The sequence below is a fragment of the Oreochromis niloticus genome, linkage group LG5 (genome assembly GCF_001858045.2).
Source record: "Oreochromis niloticus isolate F11D_XX linkage group LG5, O_niloticus_UMD_NMBU, whole genome shotgun sequence".
Classification (NCBI taxonomy): Eukaryota; Metazoa; Chordata; class Actinopteri; order Cichliformes; family Cichlidae; genus Oreochromis; species Oreochromis niloticus.
In genome coordinates this window covers 24788897-24811953 of record NC_031970.2, presented here as the reverse complement: position 1 = coordinate 24811953, position 23057 = coordinate 24788897, and the positions used below count along the sequence as shown (strand labels likewise).

Sequence of the window (23057 nt, the reverse complement as noted above, 5' to 3'; positions counted from 1 at the left end):
TTTGACAAAAATTAAAGTGTTATTTCTGACCATGAAACATGTCAACAACAAACCAAACAACAAAATGCAACTGACTAGGATTTTTCTGACCCCTTCTTGTTTTTACTCAGTAATACTGTGGGGATTAAAAGGACATCAGTCTTTTAGAGTCTGATTAGAGTTTACGTGAACCTCGCCCGACACAACTATGAAAACCCGTCAGGAGTCGCTGAGATGACGACACACCGAAACAAGCATGAGAGCAATCACTTTGGACTAGAATCAGATCTGACGTGTCCTGAGCTGGGCGGCGGCTATAAGATGCTCTGAAACATCACGACTGGCTCAAAAACTGCCACTGAACAAGTAGGTCCAGAATGAAAGACCAGGCAAATAAATTACTTGCAATGGCGAGATATTGTCTAGTGTTACATCAGTTATAGCCAAAATAAGGTCCAACGGTGCTGAAGGAATAAGAGACTTTGCAGTGGACAAAAAGTAGAACCATTTTTACTTAGAATCAAGCAGCTGTCAAATGTTCGGTTGTGCGATTAGCATTATAAAGTCAATTACAAATGTTTTATTTCCTCTTTGAGATGTTGCTTTTTCATTTTTAGAAAGTGGTCGAAACAGTGTGAACCATGGTGTGAATCTAAGTGGCTGTGCTACATTTCCACACATCCTGCAGTATCTGCATATTGCAACGTTACCACTTCAGAAAGCTCAGGGTAAAACAAACTTTTTAAGGGGTGAGGTGCCTCTCTGTAATTATCATGCTAAGATATTTTTGTCTTTTCTTTCTGTTTTTTTTTTTTTACAAATCAGACAGAACCACAGCTTGGCCTTTGATTTCAATGGAAAAGCAGATTAGCAGTTGTTTAGACCTGCTCATAAAACAACAACAAGACTTCTCACTAAAGAAATACTTAAATGTGCTGTTTGGTGAGTTAAAACCACTCCCCATTTGATAAATTATTAAGCTCAGATGTGTTAAGTTAGATTCCTTTCTGAAATATGGTGGGCGATGTGCAGCTTCAGTAGTAGAGCCACATGCCTCTAATATCAGTAACACTAAAGACTGTGAAGCTGCCCAGATCAGTATCTTCATTTTTCGATCATAGTGATGCATAAAACCACAGTCCACACTGGCTGTAACCCTCCTAACCTTCACTCTGCCTGAAGCCGATTTCTTAAGCTAACTTTATATAAAACGTTAACAAAAGTGAGAGAACTGAAGTGTTAAAATGCAGGTGAAAACATCATGCAGTGAAGGATTTGGCAGGACGTGATTAAAAAAAGAAAAAGGTTTAATTACGGCATCCTGATAAGGACTTCAATGCCAAGGCTACAGTCGTCTTTAAGACCAAAATGACAAAAACAACAAAAAAAAAAGTAAGGTGGATTAAGAGGTAAAGCACCATCACTGCAACCTCCTTCAGAACCTCCTTCAATACTTGTATTCAGCTGACAGACTCCTCTTCGTGATCCAGTCTCTCTCTGCTCTGGCTGATCTGACCCCCTTGAATCTTCTCCAGTTCAGATCTTGGCATGCCAACAGGCAGGCGAGAGACAAACATGGCCATTATATTTTGTATCCCTGTGTTGCTGTTTTCATACACTAACAAGTCGGCGAACTTCACCTCTGGAAGGGTTTGCGGACCTTCTTCCTCCTCCTGGGGGGTTTGCCACTTTCAGCCCATGTCTCGCTGGACTCGGGCCGGTGACCTCCCGGCATGTAAAAACCTGTCTGACTTGGAGGAGGGGAGAAGGGAGGCGCTCCAGCACCAGGTGGGTGATGAGGCGAACCTGAGTGGAAGAAGCTTCCATTGGCAGCCATGTCACTAGGAGGTCCTCCCTTAAAGATTCGGTTGAAGAAGTCCTGCAAATCAGCTGGGTTGGTCGGACCTGCCGCGTGCTCCGACGGTGTCCTGAAAGATAAGATGGAAATTTAAGTTTGTCAAGTGAAATAATGTTATTGCGTGGAGAGGAAACTTTTTGACTTTAATTGAAATGAATAGTACAGCTTTCTTTATTGTAAACGTTGTTATTTCAGCAATACACAAGGGGGAGCTCCTCCTCCTGCCATGCATGTAAAATACACACACACAGATGACAGACTGAGAAAGAAATAAAAAGAACAAATATCAAACATGTTTACATTAATCTAATTTAAGCAAAGTCAGACATTTTAAAGCTTATTTATTTTAATTTCTTCTCTAGTGCCAAAAGGTTTGCATTTTCCCCTCTCTGCACATTTAAAAGGAAAACTCTCCAGTCTGCTGCTGGCAAAGGGCAGATGTTTAAAAACAAGCGGGATAAACCTGAGCCTTTGTGTGGTTTGTTTGTTTAGATCGCACTCAGGTGCAGACCAAAGCAACCACACAAAGACACTTTGGAGGTGGTGGTGTCAGTACAGTTCCAAATGAACTCCAGATCAGCTCGTTTATGTTGTGAACATGATCCGAGCTCGAGCCAAACCAACGACCAGGTGTGCGTTGCAAGTTTGAGCCATGCATGCTTTAAATTCTTGAGCGTGACAAAGTACTATTGACAAGAAAAGGTCTGCACGGGCCAGCAACTAGCTGTGAAATGAACTTTCCAATAGTCCAGAACACAGCATCATCTTCCTGTATTTACTTTTGTTGCTCCCACTTCAGTCACATCTGGCCAATAAGTGGAGTAAACATTGTCATGTGGTTTGTAGGGATGCATTTCGGTTGCTTGGATTTTTCTCCATGTTGCGTGAAAACAAACAAAATCACAGGGAAAAGTTAAAAACTCATCAACTGATGCAGACCACTTAATGAGTTTGTAACTATAGGTGTGAAAACGCCCCTAAGTGTGATGGAGAGGGATCAAACTGTTTGTTTTGCTTCATAAATATTAGATACTGTATCCAAACGTTCACCCAGAGGGATGTACCTGTGTCGTGTGGCATTGCTGTTGTTCTTTGAACCAAAGGAGATGTGATACGGGACCCGGTGTGTATCAGGAGAAATTCCAATTCTCTGGCAACCTGCCCACTCTGAAACGAGATAGTATCATAAAAGGTCACATGACTGAGAGTAAAATGTTCAGCAAGAAAAACCCGTAGCTTTCAGTAGCCTGTCGAAGTATCAACAAAGATCGCTGGTAAATGCAAACTCTGAGATGCACTAGTGGTTTGTTACTAACGAGCCGGCCAGGTAAACAACAGCTGATGCTCACCTGTAATATCATACACCTTGCCATCCATACAGGCAAAGTATGTGATGCGTAGGCCCAGCATGCTCGATTCAGCCCACAGGTCCCCTTCCTCGGCGCTATGGTAACGGTTGCATTCAGCACAGAACCGGGCCTCAGCGGGTTCACGATCCATCTCGAAGCGCCTTCACACACACACAGGAAACAAAGAAAACACACATGTGCTGAAAGCCTGCAACACAAGATTAGCTACAATTTTTTTTAGAATCTTTTGATTTCATGTGCAGCTGTGTGAAGGTGATGCTGGATGTGTAACACCATACTTGTGTTTGCCTTCACACTTGGTACACATCATAGTATTCATGGCTTCCTTCAGGTCATCCTGCAGTTTAGTGAGAAACTCGTTCATGGACTTTGAGAGCTCAGTTGCTGCCATGCGCTTCCTGCGTGAGAACGAGTAAGACAAGTTGTTGATCAGAGATAATGAGTGAAATGTCAAACTTGCTAAATAACTGCACTTGAGTGAGGTTTGTTTGTTTTACCAATAAGAACTAAAAGAAATAACTAAAAAAAATCACTGCATTAAAATAATTGACAAGACGATTTAAAATACAATAAATAATTGTGATTAAAATATTTCTTTCTTTTGTGGTTTTATTGTTGATTTTTTTCCCCGTGCACTTACAACTCATACTCTCGTCGTGTCTCTGGATTACTGACAATATCCCAGGCAGCTCTGAGCACTTTGAACGCCTCTCCAGCTCGTGGGTGTTTATTCTTGTCTGGATGGACCTGAAAGAGAACGGATAGAGGAAAAGGTTGCATGAGTAAAGAATCAAAACTAGTCATTACAGCAGGCATGTAATAGTAAAAATTGAAGTATTTCTGATTCTCACACCTGGACAGCCAGCTGTCTGTAAGCCTTCTTCAGCTCAGTGTCAGTGGCATGCACCTCAACACCGAGAACTGTAAAGGGATCGAGCTCATCCTCTGGTACCTCAACCAGTGCCAGCAGTCTCTCCAACTCCTGGCCTGGTTGAGCTCTTCCTGCTCTGCCAGGTGACCCCGGTGCGGATGGCGGTACATGACCATCCCTCCTGAATAGGCTTCGGGCTTTCTCCAGCAAGGACACTATCCTCTTCCAAACGCGTGACTCCTGAAAAGCCGTCCAATAGTGCTTCCCCCTATCCCCACCAATACGAAGGAAAACCCCCTTGGCCCACTGCGATCCCAGAATAACCAAAGCACAGAAAAATGTGAAACAAGATAAGGCAACTGTCTTTATCCACTTTACTGACCTAACAGTTTTATCCACCACACAAGCTCCTTTGCACTTTGCCCACTTCAGAATCCGGATCGCATCTGCCTTCATTCCAGGAACATCAGTGACCTTCACAAGGAGCTGCTGCCCAAGGTTGTAAAGTTTTACAACTCCAGTCTCCACTCCAACTCCACAGTTGTGAGTTAAAGTGACAATAATCTCAATCATCATGTGGATGCAAGAGATGCACCAGAAGCTCAGAGACTCTGACAGCATCTCCTTGAACGCTAAGATGAGCTGGTTTCCTGTCCTCCGCCGGCCCCGGTTCTGCTGATAGTGGTGGTGGTTACGTCTGCGGGTCTGCTTGTGCCGACCGCCACTTGACATAACATTTCCTCTCTGAATCTGCTCTAAAACTGACCCACCGCTCCTCAGTTTGCACTTCCTTCCACTTCCCATGTTCCTCCAACCAGACTCCCCATTCATGTGCTGCTCCTTTGCTGCATCATCCTCTTCTTGGTTTATAACCTGTGAGTTCTCATTTTCTGTAGTCTTGTCATGCTCAAACTCTTCTGAAACCTCCTCAATATCATCTTTGGCCTCTGCTTCACCAGCCCCAAGGTCTTGTAGAGTGGCTGGGTTTGGAGTTTCCTGAGATCTGAGATAGGCTGTTTTGTCCTCCTGCTCGCACTCATCCTCAACCTCACACTGACTTGAACTGGTCACTGAGGCCGAAACACCATCAGGGATCTCCTCGTCAGTGTCCACAACATCCATCTCTTTCTTAGCAGCTTCTCTTTCCATGTTCCTTACAGCAATTTGACTGAAACGCTGTAAAATCTGACTTTCATTAAAGAGTCCCTAAATCCATAATTTGAGGCCACATTTTCCCCAGGCTCTCATAAAAAAGCGAGACTGGGGGTTCGCACAGGTCAAGTTCAGGTCCACCACATCAGCAGCCACTTGTAGGTATCAAAAGGCTTTTGCACAACTCACATGATGCACTGGAGCTCCTGAAAAGCAAGAGATATGAATCAATCTCCAGGTTTTGATATCACAACAAGTCTGTGTCACCCTACTTAATATAAGTGAATCCTTGTTCCTGTTATTTTTGGCTTTCTGATTTCATATATAACCATAAACCATGTGCCTCTACCTCACACTATCCCTAGCGTCCCTAACATCCACTTTCCCTCCTCTGCACATCTCTACTTTGTCTCTCTAACTTTGTTTCCAAGTGATTTTTTTTTAAATGTATTGGGTTAAATGCAGGAAAAAACCTTAGACGTTCCAGACAACTGAAAAGTAAGAGGAGCATTACTTTAAGACAAATGCTTTGACACCAGAGCGCATAATAACTGCTAAACAATAAGTTTTAAAAGAAACAAAAGGGGGTAACTACAAATTTACAAGTTACGCAGTCAGTGAGCAATGTAGCTGCACGACTTCATCGGTACAACTGTATATGTATCAAGTAGTTACAAATACCCTCTTTGAAGCTACTTTTACGCGTATTTATGCAGATGTGAAAACAGACTACATGCAGTTACCCTGCTTTGTTGTTTGCTAATCCAGTTAGCCAAACAAGAACGCAGTGTGTCTAAAACCCGACCTTTAATAAACAACCTTTTAACTTTTCACAGTAAATAAAAAGGGTATAAAGAAGTCAGTTAGACCCTTAACATGTTAACTGTGTTCAAATCACCAGATGTTTTAAAAGGCGGATAATGTTAGCAGGCAGTCCTGGTGTTAGCATGAGGAAGCAGCCAAGCAGGATGACAGACAGGCGCTACGGGGGCTAAAATTAGCTTGCCTCTGGATAGTTAACCTGGCAACATTTCGACTAAATAAGGTCACAAACGAAGACACAACAGGCGACTGTTAATGCTTTTAGCGAGCCAGCAGTGAACTCTTAGCTACTAGCAGGACTAGCTGAAATATAAACGCCTGTTTCCCCTTCCTGTGTGGTTGGTTTGGCTACTAACGCCAAGACGTGTTTAAACACCGGGACGTCCAGTCCAACAAAGAAGGCAAATAAAATGCGTTTTGCATTAAAACAAATGAAATGTCATATATACCTCTCGGATAACTGTATAACCTTGTTTGTTAACAGACATCCAAGTGTCGGTGTTGTTTTGTTTTTTTTAAGCCACTTCTTCTTCTTCTGCGGCTCCTTTTCCCACTTTATTGCTACGTCCTCTTCCGCCTCCAGCTCCCTCTTCGCGGTTTGCGCGCGGTTAAAACACAACAGCGGGACTCTGCTGCCATCTAATGTTTTGGGAATAGCTGACCGTTAACGGCTAACTTTAGAAATGTGGGTTAAGAAACCCAGCAACCCTGTTTTTACCCGAGTCCTAACTTAGTTCATAGTAGCCTGCTAATCACACTCGGAGGAAAAAGGATAACACATTTTCCTTAATACTAAGATTTGCGTGTTAGAAGCCCACGCTTAATGACCACGATGTTTTGGTCTGGCTTATTTTTTTCAGACTCCATCTTATGCTCACAGTAAAAGGGTAGTTGGGTTGTTATTTGTAACATATGAATAAATCCCTTATTTCTAAAGTGCGTGGTGTAGATGTACCTAAAGGCCACTTAAAACTGCAAATGGATAGGCACACAATACATATCTTAGGCCATCACTGTGCAATAGAACAATCATATAAAATGTGGCAAACAAAAAGGATTGGAGATGCTGGTGTTGGACTTTGAGCTTCTTTCGAGATACTGTTAGTCAATTTAAAGTCTCGATTTGGTGACTTGGTCCTTTACTTTTTCAAACATAACAAAACAAAATACAATACTAGCATTTAAAAACTGCTGGAGCTTCACCCACTCTACCACCTCCTACATAAAATGGGGGGAAATAACAGAACTGGTCTTCAGTAAAAATTCACATCTGTCACGTCAGTTTATTCTTATCTATAGAGGTCTGTATAGTGTATAGCTGGCTGCTTGTTTTGGGAGTCTCTGACATAGTAAAACGGTGGGAACCCCCTAAAGCTTCTGCATAAAGGACTAATCTTGAAGACGCAGAGGGTTAATTTCAAGCCCCCACCACCACCACCCACATCTCCAATTTGAAAGCCGCCTCTCTACCGGGAGAGGAAGGCTCTTTTTCGGTCAGATGGCGTGCTGCAGTCCGCCCCCGTCATTCTCCAGCCCACACAGACAGCAAAAAGGCAGCCAGCAACCAATACGGTGCGCCGGAGGAGGATTTCTGCCAGTGATTTCAGACGAGGTAAGATACGCAAAGGGGATTTACTACGCCAATCTGCGCCGAGGAAGCTGTCGGCAATAGGTAAGACGGTAAGAAACGAATGGGATAATAACTGCGTTGTCTTTGGGTGCTCTCCTCTTAACATCTGGATAGTAAACAGTTGCCTCCAGTCGATGGCTTTATTTGAAATGGAGCCAATAAAACGAGTGTTTCCACTTTAGTGCAGTCTGAATGCGGTTCTGTCTGTGATCAGGAGATTTTAGTTTTTATTTCTTTTGTCAGTATTGCTCCGGCAGATCCGACCCGTGACATCGGTGGCTGGAGCGACACCCTTGCGTAATTACGCCGGTTTCCTCTTTACACATCTGTAAAGCTGACCTAAAGAAGGTAAGAAAAAAGCGATTTATGTATATTCAAAGGTTAAGTCATGAAAAATATAATGAGTAGATAGGAGCTTATTCTGCCCCAAGGGATGCTTAAACTTGCTTTTAACTGTTTATCAGTTTTTATTATTTCACTATATTTGTAATTTGTATTCTGTATATACTAGGTGTGGTCCAGATGCCAAAGTCTTTATCTAAATAATTAACTTGTACAGGATTTCTCCATCTGCAGGTTCATGTCTTTCCTTTCTCCTGCCTAAACTTTCCAGTGCTGTGTGCCATGTCTCTGCCACGCACACTTGGTGAGTTGCAGCTGTATCGGGTCCTCCAGAGGGCCAACCTGCTGGCCTACTATGAAACCTTTATCCAGCAGGGTGGTGACGATGTCCAGCAGCTCTGCGAGGCAGCGGAGGAGGAGTTCCTGGAGATCATGGCACTAGTTGGCATGGCCACCAAGCCACTGCATGTGCGTAGGCTGCAAAAGGCCCTCCGAGACTGGGCGGCGAACCCTGCCCTTTTCAGCCAGCCTGTTGCTAATGTTCCTCTCGGGGGCATCCCGCTCTTTAAAGTTGATGGCACTGGCACAAGTGGATCAGCTGGCGGGCCCAGAAAGTCTGTGAGTAATGGGCAGCCAGGATCCCCCTGTGAGAGAGAGGATCGGATGTGCCTTACACCAATGCACAGCGGGAGTCCAAGAAGCCCCTGTTCCCAGGCCTCTCCACAGCCCCCAGACACACACTACAGGGAAAAACTTTCTCCAATGGATCCACACTGGCTCAGCCCAGAGCATGATGGGAACTGCACTTTGGGTTCTGCACCTGGAACAGAAGAGGAGCCATCCAGCCCACCTCTGCTGTCAACATGTCCTCCCGGTCCTTCCACGTCTCCGAGCCCCTCTGCGTCTTTCACCCCGGCAGCTCCGTCTGCCTGGCCCGGAGGACAGCTGGATGGGGAGACAGCAAGGGCCGTGGTGGAGACTGTGGAGAGGCTCCTCACGACCCTGCCTAGGTCAGATCCTGCAGAGGTGAAGACTTTGCTGAGGATGAATAAGAAGATGGCAAAGACTGTGGGACACATCTTCAGAATGGGGTCCCAGGACGTGAACAAGGAAGAGGAGATCCGGAAATACAGTCTTATTTATGGGCGCTTCGACTCCAAGAGGAGGGAAGGCAAGCAGCTCACACATCATGAGGTAAAAGCATCAAAGTGAAGATGATGTTAATGCATCGCAATATGTTTTATACCTGATTAAAGCTGCACTTCATACCAGAGTGCAGCTTTTTATCAAATGTCAATCAGTGTCCATCCCTTCTGCAATCAGTGTTTTTCCTTCTCAGCTGATCATCAATGAAGCTGCAGCCCAGTTCTGCATGCGTGACAATGCCCTTTTGCTGAGACGGGTGGAGCTCTTTTCTCTGGCTCGGCAGGTGGCGAGAAAATGTGCCTACACCTCCACGCTAAAGCATGCAAGGTAAGAAGACGCCCGCAGAGAAGAGCAACACACCTCACGCCTGTTGTGTTTTAATGGAGCTTGTGTACCAAGAAAGAAAAAAAAAACTGTTAGAGAATCAGGGGTGTAGCTTGAAAGATCCATAAAGTCCAGATCATTCGCAGCCGTGAACACAATGCTTATTTCAGACTGAGGAGCATCACGTGAAAAAACTTGAATGAAATGATTTTATAGTTTGTGTTTAGCATGTTCAACAGGTGATTTATGTGAGTCATCAGCCAACCAGTGGATTCATTTCCAGAGTGAACCTGGTTCACGTCTCAGTGGGAATCAAACTCCGACCTGTACTGTTAGCTAAATGAGCCAACTTTTAAGCCGGTACAAGAGAACACAAATACTACGTGTATTTGTTAACCTGCACAGAACATTTACATATATTTCTCATGCGGGGCAAACAGAATGAGTCAGTGTACACAAACCATAACTAAACAGGAGTAGTTTTGTAATTATATTTCAGTTTTTCAGCATCATAATATATTATAATCGACTGTTGATGATTGAAAGATAGATACCAAGTTCACAGTCTGCTCATCTAACAATAGACACCTTTTACTTATACATAAAAATAAATTTTTTACTTACTCACAGTGAAAAAAATGCTTTGTCTTGATTTTGCAGTGATCGTTTATTAGCTATGGGTAGAATCCTCACCTCTGTGAGGGGTGAAACCATGTGCTTTTCACACTCATTTGCCCCCCAACTGCAGGACGAACGCGGACGAGAGCAGCCTTCTGCCCCAGAAGAGAGCGAGGCTCGAGGTGAGTGTCGGGTGCACTGGCAGTCATCTGAAGTGGTTCATCAGCACCGAACTGACAGTGTTGCTTGTGTGATGTATCTTAGGGAGTCGTGCCCGAGAGTGTGTCATCGCTCCTCGGAGTGGAGGGATCCGAGAGTTTGACTCAGAGGGCAGATGACGACAGCTTATCTGCAGAAAGCCTGGACAGTGTATCACATGGTAAAAACAGAAGAATCAGACTGATGTTAGAAAAAAGAATTAGAAAAGTAATAAAACCTGTTTGTTTTGGGGTTTTTTTTGTAACGATCTGTCAAAGTGTTTGTTTTTGTAAAAACTCTTTAAAGGCAGCATTAAAACCCAGATCTGTCTGTTCTGGTAGACATGGGCTCCCAGTGCAACCAGTCTCCATCTCCCCGTCCTCACACTGACACCTCCAACCCCGCCAGCTGGAGTCGCCACCTCATACAGCAAACGCTCATGGACGAAGGGCTAAGACTGGCTCGGATGGTGTCACATGACCGGGCGGGAAAGATCAGCCTAGGTTCAGACGGAGCTCACGCCACAGGTGACAATTCAAGTAATGACCTACAAGTATTATGTATTTGAAACTGCACAGAGAATAAAGGACATTTTGTGATATTTGCCCAGTTTTGTACCGGTTAAAGATGAGATTGACATTTTGAGTGACACATTTATTTACTTTCTTCGTTTTTTAAAATGAATCCACTCTCATGTGGCAAACGGGAAGGTACAGGTGCCAGTTAGCACATTCACCAATTAATTTGTTTTTGTCCTATTTGCTCATTTATATTCATCACAGAGAGGTGAGAGAGGCATCTACATGTTCCTCTAAGTATAAACCAAAACATTAAATTAAAACATAAATAAAATGCATTCTAAATTGCCAAACTCCTGCTTGATATTGTGAGTACACAGAGAATTTAAAAAAACAGAAGATGATGATGGTGGTGGGGTTGAATTGAAAATGACAGACAGAGACTCCCTAACCTCTCCTAACAATGAATATTTTATAGCTCTACAGTTTGAACTCTAGTGAGTCACAATCTCTCCGAGGTGCTGCCTCCCACCATGCGCATCTGAACTTCAGCAGACTGTAAATTAGAGAGGATAGAAGTTAGAAGGGGAAACAGGAGGAGGTGGAGAGCGATATATAGAGAGGAAAAGAGTCGGAGGGGGGAAGCTGGTTGGGGGGGCTGCTACACTGTTATAGCACTTCTTTTATACCCTGTTAGTGTAGCGTTTTTTCTGATGCATCACAGTTTCTCGCAGAAAAAGAAAAGAAGGAGGAAAAAAGAAGTGATCTGGGCAAGTTAGTCATTCTGGGCTGTGATAGCCAGCCGAAGAGATGAGGCGAGGAGGAGAAGGAAGCCAGTAAAGACATGAGGGGCGGGGAGGGAGGGGAGGGGAGTGGAGGGAGGGGGATAGGAAGTACTCTGTGGGCGGCAGAATCGGACCCCCCCCCCCCGACTCTCGGCAGCTACTGACGTCAGAGTGTGTTAGGTGCGTGGGCTGAAGGGCGGGATGGATGGGGCGTGGGGGCGAAGGAGTGGGAGGTAATTGGAGGGGCGTTGCATTGACTCACCAAGCGACAGTGTACAAAAATAAAAACCTGTGGGCAGGGAAATGGCACAGTCTTTTTTATACATCTTCTCCCTCTACCAAAAGGACTGCGGAAACAAACAAAAAAAAATTGACATATGTTTCATCTCTGGCACAGATCTCACTCACTTTGTCGTTTCTCTCTCTCTCTCTCTCTCCCTCTCGGTCTGTATCGCTCGCTCACTCGTCCAAGTTTCCTTCTTGTGTTTCGCTCATTAATCAGAACTTTCTCTCACTTCCTCTCAACGTCACTGGCTTCTTTCTTATCTTCTGCTGTCGTCTTATCTAGTCAGGATATGGGCTCACATACTCCATTATATGCATATAAATATATTTGTTTTAAATCCTCACGATGATGCAATCGCCAGCGTTTTACTGATGATGTGATTTTTTGCTCTCATATTAAAAATAATGCTGTTTATGTCTTATGAGGAGGAGCGAATAAATGAAATAGTTTTACGAGTGTGTTTACGTCGTCTGCGCGCTACAAGAACACGGCCTTCATCATCATCGGCCTTTTTCTGTTTTTAATTTTTCATGTCTTTTCTGTCTCGCTCACTTGATTTGCTGATTTTATTGCTGCTTTATTACCAGCCAAAAAAAAATCATTAAACTCAGTCCATCTCTCTGTGCAGCACTGGAGACATTTTGTTATTGAGCTGCTCGGTCATACAAACTGTGATGACTTCACTCCATGTGGGAGAGCTTCTTGGTGAATTCCCCAAACCACTTTTTAAACGCCCTTAATCACTAGTTGCATCTTGATTGCTAACTCATACTCATCCGTGTGACGTCTGCCTGTCTTTTGTTAAAGTGATGTGCTGTTGATTCTGCCTTAACCGAGCGCCTCAACCTTTAAGTCAATCAGGAAAATTTAGGCAATCGAAGTAGATCTCTTCCCCTAAAAACCACCTGTTTCGGAACGCTGTTTTTAACGCTCTGTGCTTTTTATGTACGTGCTGATCAGCCAAGGCATTAAAACTGGGAAAACATCCCTGATCCATCACGGTGTGAACCTGTAGGAGTATCATGTGGAGTCAGGAGCTGTGACTTAAGCAGCAGGCTTGTTTGGATCCAGTGGGTTTCCCGCATGAATCATGTGTTTTTCCCATGAGCCCTCAGTTAGATTGGAATCTGTGGAGTGTGCACCTCTGAGTTTTTCCTATAGTAATTCCTGATCCCTTTTTACAGCGTGTTGGGTTCGGGGTGTCACACTTGATCTACATCACTGTTTAGTCAGTCTGAGCTTGTCAAAGTAACATCTACATGAATGCCGAGACACAAACGTTTTTCAGAAGATCACCAGATTGTATTGACGTGATCATTGTTATTCACTTCACCCGTCGGAGGTTATTTAATGTTGTGGCTGACTGGTCTACTTTCCTCTCTCCAAATTTGCATCTTTACACAGAGCATGACATTAAAGTGGAGAGGCAGAGCTCGATAGCAGCGTGCAGGAGCAGTAGCCCTTGTGTCACCAAAGATGACTCCAACCACCGAGGGAAATGAAACCTTCAGGAGCTTATCAGGGAACTCAAACGTGGGCCTGCCACCGAGCTCCACTCAGATACTTGTAAACAGGCCACGTTTACTTCACTGACATCTGATGGAGAGGAAGACTCTAACTGACTTCAAGCCAGTACAGGAAATGTGAGAAATTACCAGCAACTGATATTATAAATCTGCAGTGACTTCTGAATCCTGAGGTTGTGAATGAAGTTCAAAATGTTTTTGATTTTATATTCAGTGAATACACAGGGAAGAGACTCCTTTTGTTGTTTTATTTTTTAACTCATGGACAAAATGTCCCACAGATTTGAGCTGATATAAGAAAAAAATGCTCAAAAAGAACTGAATTACTTTGTTGTGATCATTGCTGTGTGTTGGATGTGCCACCTGCTTGAGACAAAACGGGCTCACCACAGCAGGGGGCACTGCAACTTTGGAAACTAATCCTCCAGTTCCTCCGCACCGAGCGACACGTTGTAGTTGTGTTTAGCAGAGATACTTATTAACACTTGCAGCAAGTTAGAGCATAAAAGCAGTAGGATTAACCCCCCCTGAAGCTCCTCACTCTCAGGAAACAGACGAATGTTCTGGTGTTAAAGACAGAATATTTTTAAGAGAGACTTTTGGGGAACGGGTTTTCATCCAGATTGCATGCAGGCAAACCCAGCTATGAGGATGAGATGCCTTTTGTCTTTTGCTGCATCAGCTTACATCCCATCAGATTTAAAAACAAACAAAAAATAAAAACACGCCTCGCTCACAACTTTCTGTTGCACAAATGGCTGGCGTGATGATAGTGCAACATTTTGTCCTCTTTCATTATGCGAAAGTGTACACAGAGCGCTGTTTCTGAGCCGCGTGGCATGAAACAGGAGCAGTGTAGACTGTGAAATCAGCTTTCAGGGTTGGTTACAGTGTCTCACTCGAGGTTCCTTCAGCGGGGGGAAGAATTCGGCTTTGAGCTCAGCTGCTCCTCTCTGTCATCTGCAGTTTAATCTCGTGCACTAAAGGCACCATTGTATAGCCTTTGAGAAACCTACATTGAAAACTAAGTTGTAAGATTTGTAATTTTTTTTATGGATTGGATTTTTTTTTATTTTTTTTTTTGTAGGTGTACTGGAAACATACACTATGGCAGTTTGTCTTTGGGATGATATTTTTTGTAGTCATTTCTTCTGTGATCTGAGGCACATACCTCTGAGGGTGGCTAATCTCACATTAGGAGAATAAAAACACATGCAGGAATTTACGGAGAGAAATCTACTGGAGCTTGACTTTTACAACAGTATCTCGTACAAGCGAAATGAACCTCTCTGGGCCCCACACAGGGTGTTAAAATGTGTAACAGTGTTATGATTTTGTATTCTAATCTCAGAGTATGTCCGTGAGCGTGGCCGCTGTGCATCAGTTACACCTGCTCGTCTCTTCAGCATTAGTAACCTCCTCAGTTCATTGTTGCAAACAGATTATTTATTTTGTTAGATCTCAATAAATGTTATTTTACTGATTAAGGCCACAGTGTGTCACATCGTTTTCCACAAAGACTCAGTTGTTTCTTGGCAGCTCTCGTGTGAGCGAGAGGCTGCGGGAGCTGCGTCACACAGCCAGCAACACCTCTGCTGTCGTCTTGTTAGCTGCACTGACGCTGCGCATCAAGCCTCGATGCCGGCATGACTCACCTGTGCCAGTGATGTCAAGAGCGCTCCTCCACGCGGCTGTTTTTCAGACACCAGCGACCACACAGACACAAGAATCAGACCACCCGGTGGGATCAGCTTCACTATTTTCAATTATTTTGAGGTTGATTGCTGTAACAAAAATCAAAAGCATTTGCAGTTTGAGTATGTTGAACTGAGCTTTACTGTGCAGGGAATCATTCAGTTGGTTATCCAGACTGAAATATACTCACCTGCCAGTTTATTAGGTACACCTTGCTAATATAGAGCCCATTTTGCTTTCAGAAATGCTTTCATTCTTAATGACAGACTCCTCAGAGATTTTGGGCTATATTGACATGAGAGCATCGCACAGTTGCTGCAGAACCCCCCACCCATGAAGAGAAGCTCCTGCTCCACCACATCCCAAAGGTGCTCTACCGGATTGACATCTGGTCACAGTGGAGGTCATTTAAGTACAGGGAACTCATTGCCATTCTCAAGAAACTATTTTGAGCCTTGTGACATGGCATGTTGCTCTTTATGAAGCAGAAATCAGACAATGGGTACACTGTGGTCATAAAGGTGTGGAAATGGTTAGCAACAGTACTCAGGTAGGCTTGTTTATTAAATTAATCTGAATGCTGCAGCGGATTTGGAGACCTGGCCACATTTTTCCCATTTTCTTTTGGTGACTTTGTATGAATTGTAGCTTCAGTTTCCTGTTCTTAGCTAGCAGGAAGAGCACCTGCTGTTGTGTGCTGCTGCTTTATTCTATGAAGGTTTGATGTGTTGCACATTCAGAGATGCTCTTCTGCATACATTCGTTTGCAGAAAGTGGTTATTTGAGTTACTGTTGCCTTCCTCTCAGCTCAAAGCAGTTTTACTATTCTTCTCTGACATCCACAAGGCATTTCAACCAGAGAAATGCTGCTCAATGGATATTTTCTCTTTTGCAAACCATTTTCTGTTAACCCTAGAGATGGTTATGTGGGGAAATCCCAGCAGATCAGCACAGGCCAACCTATCTGGCACTAAAAACCATGCCTCATTTAAAGTTCATTTTGATGCTCGGCTGGAACTTCAGCAGGTCGTTTCGACCATGTCTACATTCATAAATGCACTGAACTTCTGCTGTATGATTGAATGATTATATATTTCTATTAACCAGCTGTTTAACATATGTACCTAATGAAGTGGCCAGTGAATGCATGTCTACACAAAATTGAAATGGCCTTAAAGACATTCATGTTCCTCAGAGGATGAAGTGCCTCCATCTGATCAAATGATCTGTTTATCCAGCACTTAGGTTCATTACATTCCCATAAGCCACAGCTGCACTGTGGTTTACTGCTAAATAGCAAATATTATCATGGTAACACACTCAGAGGGTGAACATGGCTTGGATTACACTGAGCATGTTAGTGTGCTGACATTCAAAGCAACAGCAACAGCTACAGTCTTGTTATTGAATTACAATCCCTCTACCATCTGGACCACTTCTAAAGTAGTAAATAGTGATTTTTATGTAAAAAAAAATTGCATTTAGCTTTTTTTAAAATAGCAATTACATCCAAGTTAGTGTGTGATTATGAGAGACAGTCAACGTGGCAACAGATGAAGGGAGCCGCATCATCAATCAGCTGTCAGCACCATTAATTAGGGAGTTAAATCTTTAGGCTATTCTTAGATCTGTCTTTTTTCCTCGGTAACTCGGCTTAGCAACAGACAGCTGATCCGACTAAAGGCATAAAATAATTGCAGATTGTCTGTTAAAAGTTAAAAGACTTCACATTATCAGCATTCACTTTTTTTGCGATGTGATGATTGGTAGAATAGTTCTGATGAGCCATTTCTGCATATCATGTTTATTTGGCAACGTCACAAAGTTACAAGTGTTTGTGGTTCCAAAGGATAATCAAGAAAACTTCATATGAATCAGCAGTACATTTTTTATTAATGTTATCATTTACACATCCAGGCTTAAAAAGATTGTTTAAAATAGTGGCATATTTTTAAGAATAAGAATTAAGAAAAAATAATAGATTTCCATTCAGAACGGATGTATGTAAAATTATTACAAACCATTAGCTGGTTAGTAACCCATCTAAGCAGCTTTGCTTTAGATTACAAGAGGATGACACCATGTGGAAAGTTACCGACTTTATTTCCAGCAGTTACTCGAGATCATGAACAACACAGGGTTTTACTTTCCATACGTGCCTTCAGTAGCAATGCAAAAACGAAATAACCAACAAAAGTAGATAAACATGGGCATGAAGTTGTGAACCCATGATTTATGAATATTGGTAAAGGAGGACTGGGAGATAGAAAGAATAAAAACCCTGATTGAAAATGGGCTATTCTATCTTTTTTCTGGGTCCCATTCCCCTGAACACTTAGATTTATTTAGAAAAAATCCAGTGGATTCTTTTAGTTGTCAAAAGTTTGTGTTTTCTAGCTGCATTTAAACATCACAGCGTATAGGAAGACCAGCTGCCTTACATTGACTTTGACGCTACATAGACAATAATTTGTGCAGTCATAGCCTAAAGAAAAGACATTCCTAGTGTCTTGTCAGAAACACAGAGAGCTTATGTGTAATTTACCCATGATTAATAGCGAGTGATATAGTCTATGGACTGAACAGACTGTTTCTACTGAATGCTCTGAACAGATAAATAGAGATTATATAGAAGTCTTTGAGAAACTTTTGCCATGTTGCTTGATTTAAGACTTCGGTAAATACTTGCCTCACATTATGTTCATTTCATGATTCATGGTCTTATTTAGAGTAAAACAGACAATGAAGCGGGGTTTGTGTAAGTCCGTATCATTGGTGTGCACTGTCCTCAGTTTTTCAGTAAGACCCACACTGGGGGATCCCAGATGGTGACAGCCAAAATGCTCAATGAGGCTTCAACAGTCCACAGACTGAATGGGCGAGTGAGTGACGTTATGGTGGCTTTATTATAATAGGTTCCAGGAAGAGGCTGATAAAAATCAAAACACAAACCCGATATAAATTTGTCTGATCTCCCCCTCAGGGTCATTTCTCCAGAAAGCTTCCAGCACAGCTGCTTTTTTAAAAAGTCACTCTGTGGACCACCAACATCATGCATACTGCAGTTTAACCAGGGGAAATTTGCTCATTTAAATCAGATGAAGTTATTTATTTAATATGCCCATTCCCAGAACTTTGTGATCATTTAAGCTCTAAAGTCTATTTCTGCCTTTCATTTTAGACGAAAGAAACCGAAAAGCTGTATCAGCATCTGCACAGTTCATTCAGAGACATAGAGCTAAACTGCAGGTCCATTTCAATCCTGGGATCAGACTGATAGGTTTATGCATGCACCATCAAAGACTATCATATGAACACATACTGTCAGTCATACGTCAGGAGGAGACTTCATTTAATCTAGGTGACGTGAGTGTTCAGATGTCGTAGGAACTCTCCTCTTGTAGTTGTGTGTCCAGGGAAAACTGCCTGGCAAAACTCACAAATGTGAGACTGCAGAGCCACGTCCGACAACATCGCCCCGCCGGATCCACCTTGGAAGTCATTAATCAGGTTGCAGCAGTCCATCACAGGCATCTAACAGAACCACAGAGAAGATGTATGTGAAGAGCGCAGTAAATCACAGTCACAGTGTAAATATCTACAGTCGTGGCTCGTCTTTTACCCTGATTGTGTGTAGAGTTCTGTCTCCAGCAGGATGACTTTGCTTTGAATTTCTGGATTCATTGGAAGAGGCTCCATGGCATCCCAAGGAGTCCAGTGGTAACAACAATGGGAATTTGTTCTCCGCCTTAACGCTTTCCTTTCTTTGAGAGGGCACATCAACACAGAGCTTGGACATATCATCAGCAAGGAGATCGGGGAAGCTCTTTGTATTTCTTGAAAAGTAATCAGCGCCACACTGTGCTGCAGGGATTTGTGTCACGGATGTTAATGTTTGAGGGTTCTCAAGGAGATATGCAGGGATTTCATCGGTAAACTGAACAGGAACGGACATCACATTACTAAATTCTCCATTAGGAATAGATGCACCTGCACAAAAATAGTTGTTTAAGGTTTGAAGCATTACGACTGAGAAGCTGTTTTAGAGCATTAGTGTTTTTTCATATGCAGACCTTGCTGTTTCTGCAGGGCTGTTGTGAGTTGATGCAGCAGAGCTGCCTGTTTCAGACAAAGTGACCTCAGGCGAAGAAACTGCTGGTAGAGCTCATTGTAAGCTTCCTCCATCTCACCAGCTCCAGGAATTGCAGGTAGTGAATAACACAGAAGGGTTAGCACTGAGCTGTAATGGACATATATACAGATCTTAAATAGGCTGTTGAGAAGAGGTGCAAACTACAGAAATAAACATGTAAGTTTCACATCACAGTGCTTTGAGTAAAAGTACTCTAAGCTAAGGCTGATACAAAGCAGGAAAACCTGCTATGATAATAAAGTTGGGGTAGGCTGATCACCGTGATTTACAATGTTATGATAGGATGACTGTTAATTAGCACTCAAGACAAAATAAAGCTGAAGCTAATGGGAATGACATGAATCATACATATGAAGGATTGAAAACTTGTGTGGAAAAAAAATGCAGCAGCTCTAATTCACTAGATAATTTTGCTCTGACCTGTCAACCTCTAAAGAAGTTATAATGTTTCAAAAAAATGACACTCTGACAAAAAGAAGAAACGAGCATGCGACAGACAAGTTACAGGTCAGGTTTCACCTGCTAATAAAAAGATAAGAGCTGAGGTCGAGGTCACTGACATTTGAACTCGTCCAAGATTTTTAGTAGACGATTTCAAAATCCTAGGTGACTTCCTTCTTAAGTTATCACATTCACGAGATTTTCCGAAAACTTGACCTCTGACCTTGAGGTTGAGGTCACTGAGATTTGAACTCGTCCAGGATTTTTAGTTGATGCATCTATGGTATCAAGTTCAAACGTCGCCTCGGTCTCAAGTTATCGTGTTCAAAAACTTGGATGTCCATGCCACCAATACCCTATCGGCCTTTAATGGCTGAGGGGTTAAAAAAAAGGTCTGGAAGGAAACTCTATGCTATAAATTTTTCTGTTAATTTGCTGAACACTGAAGTAATGTCTTGACTTGTTTCACTTTTTTAAACCCAGCATGCAAAATACAGGGAAGAAAGAGACACAACAGTAAAGGTAACTTCTTATCTTTTCTGAACCTCGATATCTGGAAGTGTACAAAGTGATATAATTCCTAATAGAGTTATACTGCATTCATAAATTATTATATTGGTTTGCTTACCCCTCTTAGGACTGTCTGCCCTCTCTCTTCCAGCAATTCAGGAGTTGTCATGTAAAGCTACATCCAGATTTGCCTCGGCTGTTTTCCATGTCATACAGGCCTCCTGTTTCATGTCAAGAAATCAGACACTGTCTCACTATTTACATCAAGCCTCAAAGCCCATTTACTAAGCATAGATGAAGCAACACCATAGGTATGATAAGAGTCTAATGAATAATATGCTCAGCAAGTCTAACAACATACAGATTGTCTGAGAACTGCTAAACATAAGGAAGTAACTGTTAAAAAGAAAATGAGGAAGTGAAACCTCCTGGGTATATAAAGGAACTTCAACATTTCAGTGTTACATGAGTGGCTGTAAAGTAGTTTTAAATAAAGACTGAGAAAAGAGGAAAGAGACGAGCTGCATTTTGTGCATAAAGAAGCATGAGAACAGCTTTGGTATCAGCTGATTGTTTGGCTGGCTCTGAAAAAGAGAAACCTGTCTGATCAATTCCTTCTTGAGCACTGAGAACATAACCTGGAACAAAACTGAGAAAACAAAACAAAAGGGTTTTCTTTTTTACATTTTCCAATAGGTCCCTGAGAAGTCAGTTTTTCAGGTATGAAAGAGAACCGAACAAAGTATTGGTGCAGTTCCTCTTCCAAAAGAGGAACAATGTGTGTGTGCCAGGTGCCATGTAGAAAGTTTACCAACAGACCAGGTGAAGCAGAAATCACAATCTCTCACAAAGTTCCAAAAATCAGCAACAAAACGTGTCCTTTTTTGTCTTTATATCTCCTTCAAACAGAAATCATTCCACCCATCTCAGCTGCTTTACATTCTCGCCAACATTCATGTTTCTTTCACTTTTTTCCTTGTTTATAAACAACTTCTGCACTGCGTGAATTATAATTGTGTAACTTGATTATAGAAACTAAACACATGCAAGTTTAAATCAAATTCCGCTTTAACCACCGATAATCGCAAATCATGTAACGATAGTTTATGAATTACATTTGAATGTGAGCCTTACTTGCACTTAAAGCGATCGGCCATTCCAGACAGGAAGTGCACACACAAATGCTGATGTCAGGAGGAGTAGGCAAGATCCGCATTTTTCTCTCTCTCTCTCTCTCCCTCTCTGCGCAATGACGTCACTGCACTCACCTGCGCAAATCGCCCGTAAACCTTCCACTACAACCTGACACGTACAACCAGGTTGCCTTCAAAATAAAAGACATGTAAACTCTCTGAACGGCTTTTATTTTGAAATACACCTAAAGTTTGTGATATCAAAAAAAAAATACTGAAGTACAAGTTTGCACAACACGAAACCATAAACCATCGGGAAAAAAATGTCATTATTACTCGTCAACAGTTATGTAATACCAAACTATCATTTTGACTTGATGTTGGTACTAGATTAAGTCCAGGGAGTCAACAAGGTCATTACACCATCTCTTCCTGGATATTGTTCATTCTTGTGCAAGACGTTGTTTTAACTCACCTCACACAAATGTCAGTCTGAACAACAATAAAGCTACTTTCAGCTGTTCCCTTATTCACAAGACGTCACCACAGCAGGTAGCTCTGCATATTTGATTTAGGTAATTTTTGATGCCCTTCCTGATACAACCCCAAAGGCATTGTTTTTTTTTCAGTCTGAATCACAATAATACAAATAAATAAAAAATTATCCAACTGATAAAAGCTGCATCATTACTGTCTGAGACCAGCATTACGCTGAGAGCTCTGTGAAAGGCTTTGTCATGTCTCTGTTTCTCCAGGTCTATTCAGAACGTGTGTGTTTGCACGTGTGTTTGGCATTTGAGATGTTCAGCCATCTGTTGAATGTGGCTGATATCAATTTAAAAATAGATCCACATTAAGACAGCAGAGTCCTGGAAGCAGACTACCTTCCTTACTGCCCATCCAGTTATGAGGAGCGGCGAGAGCTCGCCCTTAGAGTCAGCTCCTGACAGCCGACTTTACGGCCAGCGCCTTGTGATCTTAGAGAGGTGCCAACTAACTCAGTCTTCAGACTTCTTATGTAACCCTGCGTGAGGGCCAAGGGGCTCGCATCGCTATGAGAATCATGTCTTTGTCATGTCACTTCGGCTCCAGGAAGATTTTGTTGCCCTTTTTTAGCTTTTATTTTGCATTTGCCCAGCTAATCTAGTGTTTGCTGTGTGTCATCTAAGGCCACTTTAGATGCCCTAATTTTCCCCACAAAACTCTTGATTTCGTATTTCACTTCAAAAACGAAATGTTTTTGGATACAGGCTGTTATTTTACCCATTTCCAGTCTGGGTATAGTCTCTGAGATGGTTAAAAGAGATGCATGGCTATCGATCACTGCACGACTAAAATGGTAAAAGAGCTCGTCGTACTCACTGGAACACTAACCAGTCATGGAAATTTGTTGTTTGCATAAAAATAAATGATCCAGGAAAGAAAATTGCTCCAGCAGCAGTTTTCAGGCCAAAAAAAGGAATAAATAAAAAGATGACCCACATGCCGGGCAGTGAGAAGCACACTGTGCAAATGTAAAGAATGTCCAGGCTCCATCTTTACACTGTATGAAGGTCTATATGTTATTTATGTTTAACAGCTCTTCGTGTTTCTGAGGACACATGAGATACTTCATCACTTCTGAAGCTATTAATGTGAAAGCATTCAAAAGAGTCCAATAAATCAATAATTTTAAAACAGGACTAACAGTTAGGCACTTG

General features: G+C 42.4%; 3 protein-coding genes across 10 annotated transcripts; 1 reads left to right on the top strand and 2 right to left on the bottom strand.

Annotated features, from left to right (window-relative positions):
- Positions 1-22: 22 nt before the first annotated feature.
- On the bottom strand, positions 23-6650 carry dnajc14 (DnaJ (Hsp40) homolog, subfamily C, member 14). The gene is made up of 7 exons (XM_003441356.5): positions 6502-6650; positions 4061-5436; positions 3848-3954; positions 3486-3605; positions 3187-3347; positions 2902-3004; positions 23-1907 (listed from the first exon to the last, which is right to left on the bottom strand). Exons 2-7 carry the CDS (start codon positions 5225-5227, stop codon positions 1616-1618), a joined length of 1950 nt encoding a protein of 649 aa, XP_003441404.1. The 5' UTR covers positions 5228-5436; positions 6502-6650; the 3' UTR covers positions 23-1615.
- A 154-nt stretch (positions 6651-6804) lies between these two features.
- Positions 6805-14917, top strand: nab2 (NGFI-A binding protein 2 (EGR1 binding protein 2)). 7 transcript variants are annotated; one of them, XM_025907352.1, is made up of 8 exons: positions 6805-7664; positions 7926-8030; positions 8296-9218; positions 9364-9497; positions 10243-10294; positions 10377-10491; positions 10652-10849; positions 13304-14917. In XM_025907352.1, exons 3-8 carry the CDS (start codon positions 8307-8309, stop codon positions 13399-13401), a joined length of 1509 nt encoding a protein of 502 aa, XP_025763137.1. In that variant the 5' UTR covers positions 6805-7664; positions 7926-8030; positions 8296-8306; the 3' UTR covers positions 13402-14917. The 7 variants fall into 7 exon arrangements, with proteins under 7 accessions (XP_025763137.1, XP_005469454.1, XP_005469453.1 ...); XM_005469397.3 differs by having other exon boundaries at positions 8259-9218; XM_005469396.3 differs by having other exon boundaries at positions 6805-7724.
- Positions 14918-16908: 1991 nt separating this feature from the next.
- Positions 16909-21466, bottom strand: zgc:113184 (uncharacterized). 2 transcript variants are annotated; one of them, XM_005469400.4, is made up of 5 exons: positions 21359-21466; positions 20343-20445; positions 19194-19360; positions 18743-19110; positions 16909-18654 (listed from the first exon to the last, which is right to left on the bottom strand). In XM_005469400.4, exons 3-5 carry the CDS (start codon positions 19303-19305, stop codon positions 18478-18480), a joined length of 657 nt encoding a protein of 218 aa, XP_005469457.1. In that variant the 5' UTR covers positions 19306-19360; positions 20343-20445; positions 21359-21466; the 3' UTR covers positions 16909-18477. The 2 variants fall into 2 exon arrangements, with proteins under 2 accessions (XP_005469457.1, XP_025763145.1); XM_025907360.1 differs by lacking the exon at positions 21359-21466 and having other exon boundaries at positions 20343-21329.
- Between the last annotated feature and the right edge of the window lie 1591 nt (positions 21467-23057).

Bases quoted from the DNA above. Each gene is read 5' to 3' on its own strand.
- dnajc14 (XM_003441356.5), bottom strand. From the start codon at position 5,227: ATGGAAAGAGAAGCTGCTAAGAAAGAGATGGATGTTGTGGACACTGAC. The intron at 3,955-4,060 runs GTGTGAGAATCA...GTTCTCTTTCAG, and splicing joins ACAGACAGCTGGCTGTCCAG to GTCCATCCAGACAAGAATAA. The intron at 1,908-2,901 runs GTACATCCCTCT...CTTATCTTTCAG, and splicing joins AGCAATGCCACACGACACAG to GACACCGTCGGAGCACGCGG.
- zgc:113184 (XM_005469400.4), bottom strand. From the start codon at position 19,305: ATGGAGGAAGCTTACAATGAGCTCTACCAGCAGTTTCTTCGCCTGAGG. The intron at 19,111-19,193 runs GTCTGCATATGA...ATTTTTGTGCAG, and splicing joins AGCCCTGCAGAAACAGCAAG to GTGCATCTATTCCTAATGGA. The intron at 18,655-18,742 runs GTAAAAGACGAG...TGGTTCTGTTAG, and splicing joins GAACTCTACACACAATCAGG to ATGCCTGTGATGGACTGCTG.
- nab2 (XM_025907352.1), top strand. From the start codon at position 8,307: ATGTCTCTGCCACGCACACTTGGTGAGTTGCAGCTGTATCGGGTCCTC. The intron at 9,498-10,242 runs GTAAGAAGACGC...CCCCAACTGCAG, and splicing joins TCCACGCTAAAGCATGCAAG to GACGAACGCGGACGAGAGCA. The intron at 10,492-10,651 runs GTAAAAACAGAA...CTGTTCTGGTAG, and splicing joins CCTGGACAGTGTATCACATG to ACATGGGCTCCCAGTGCAAC.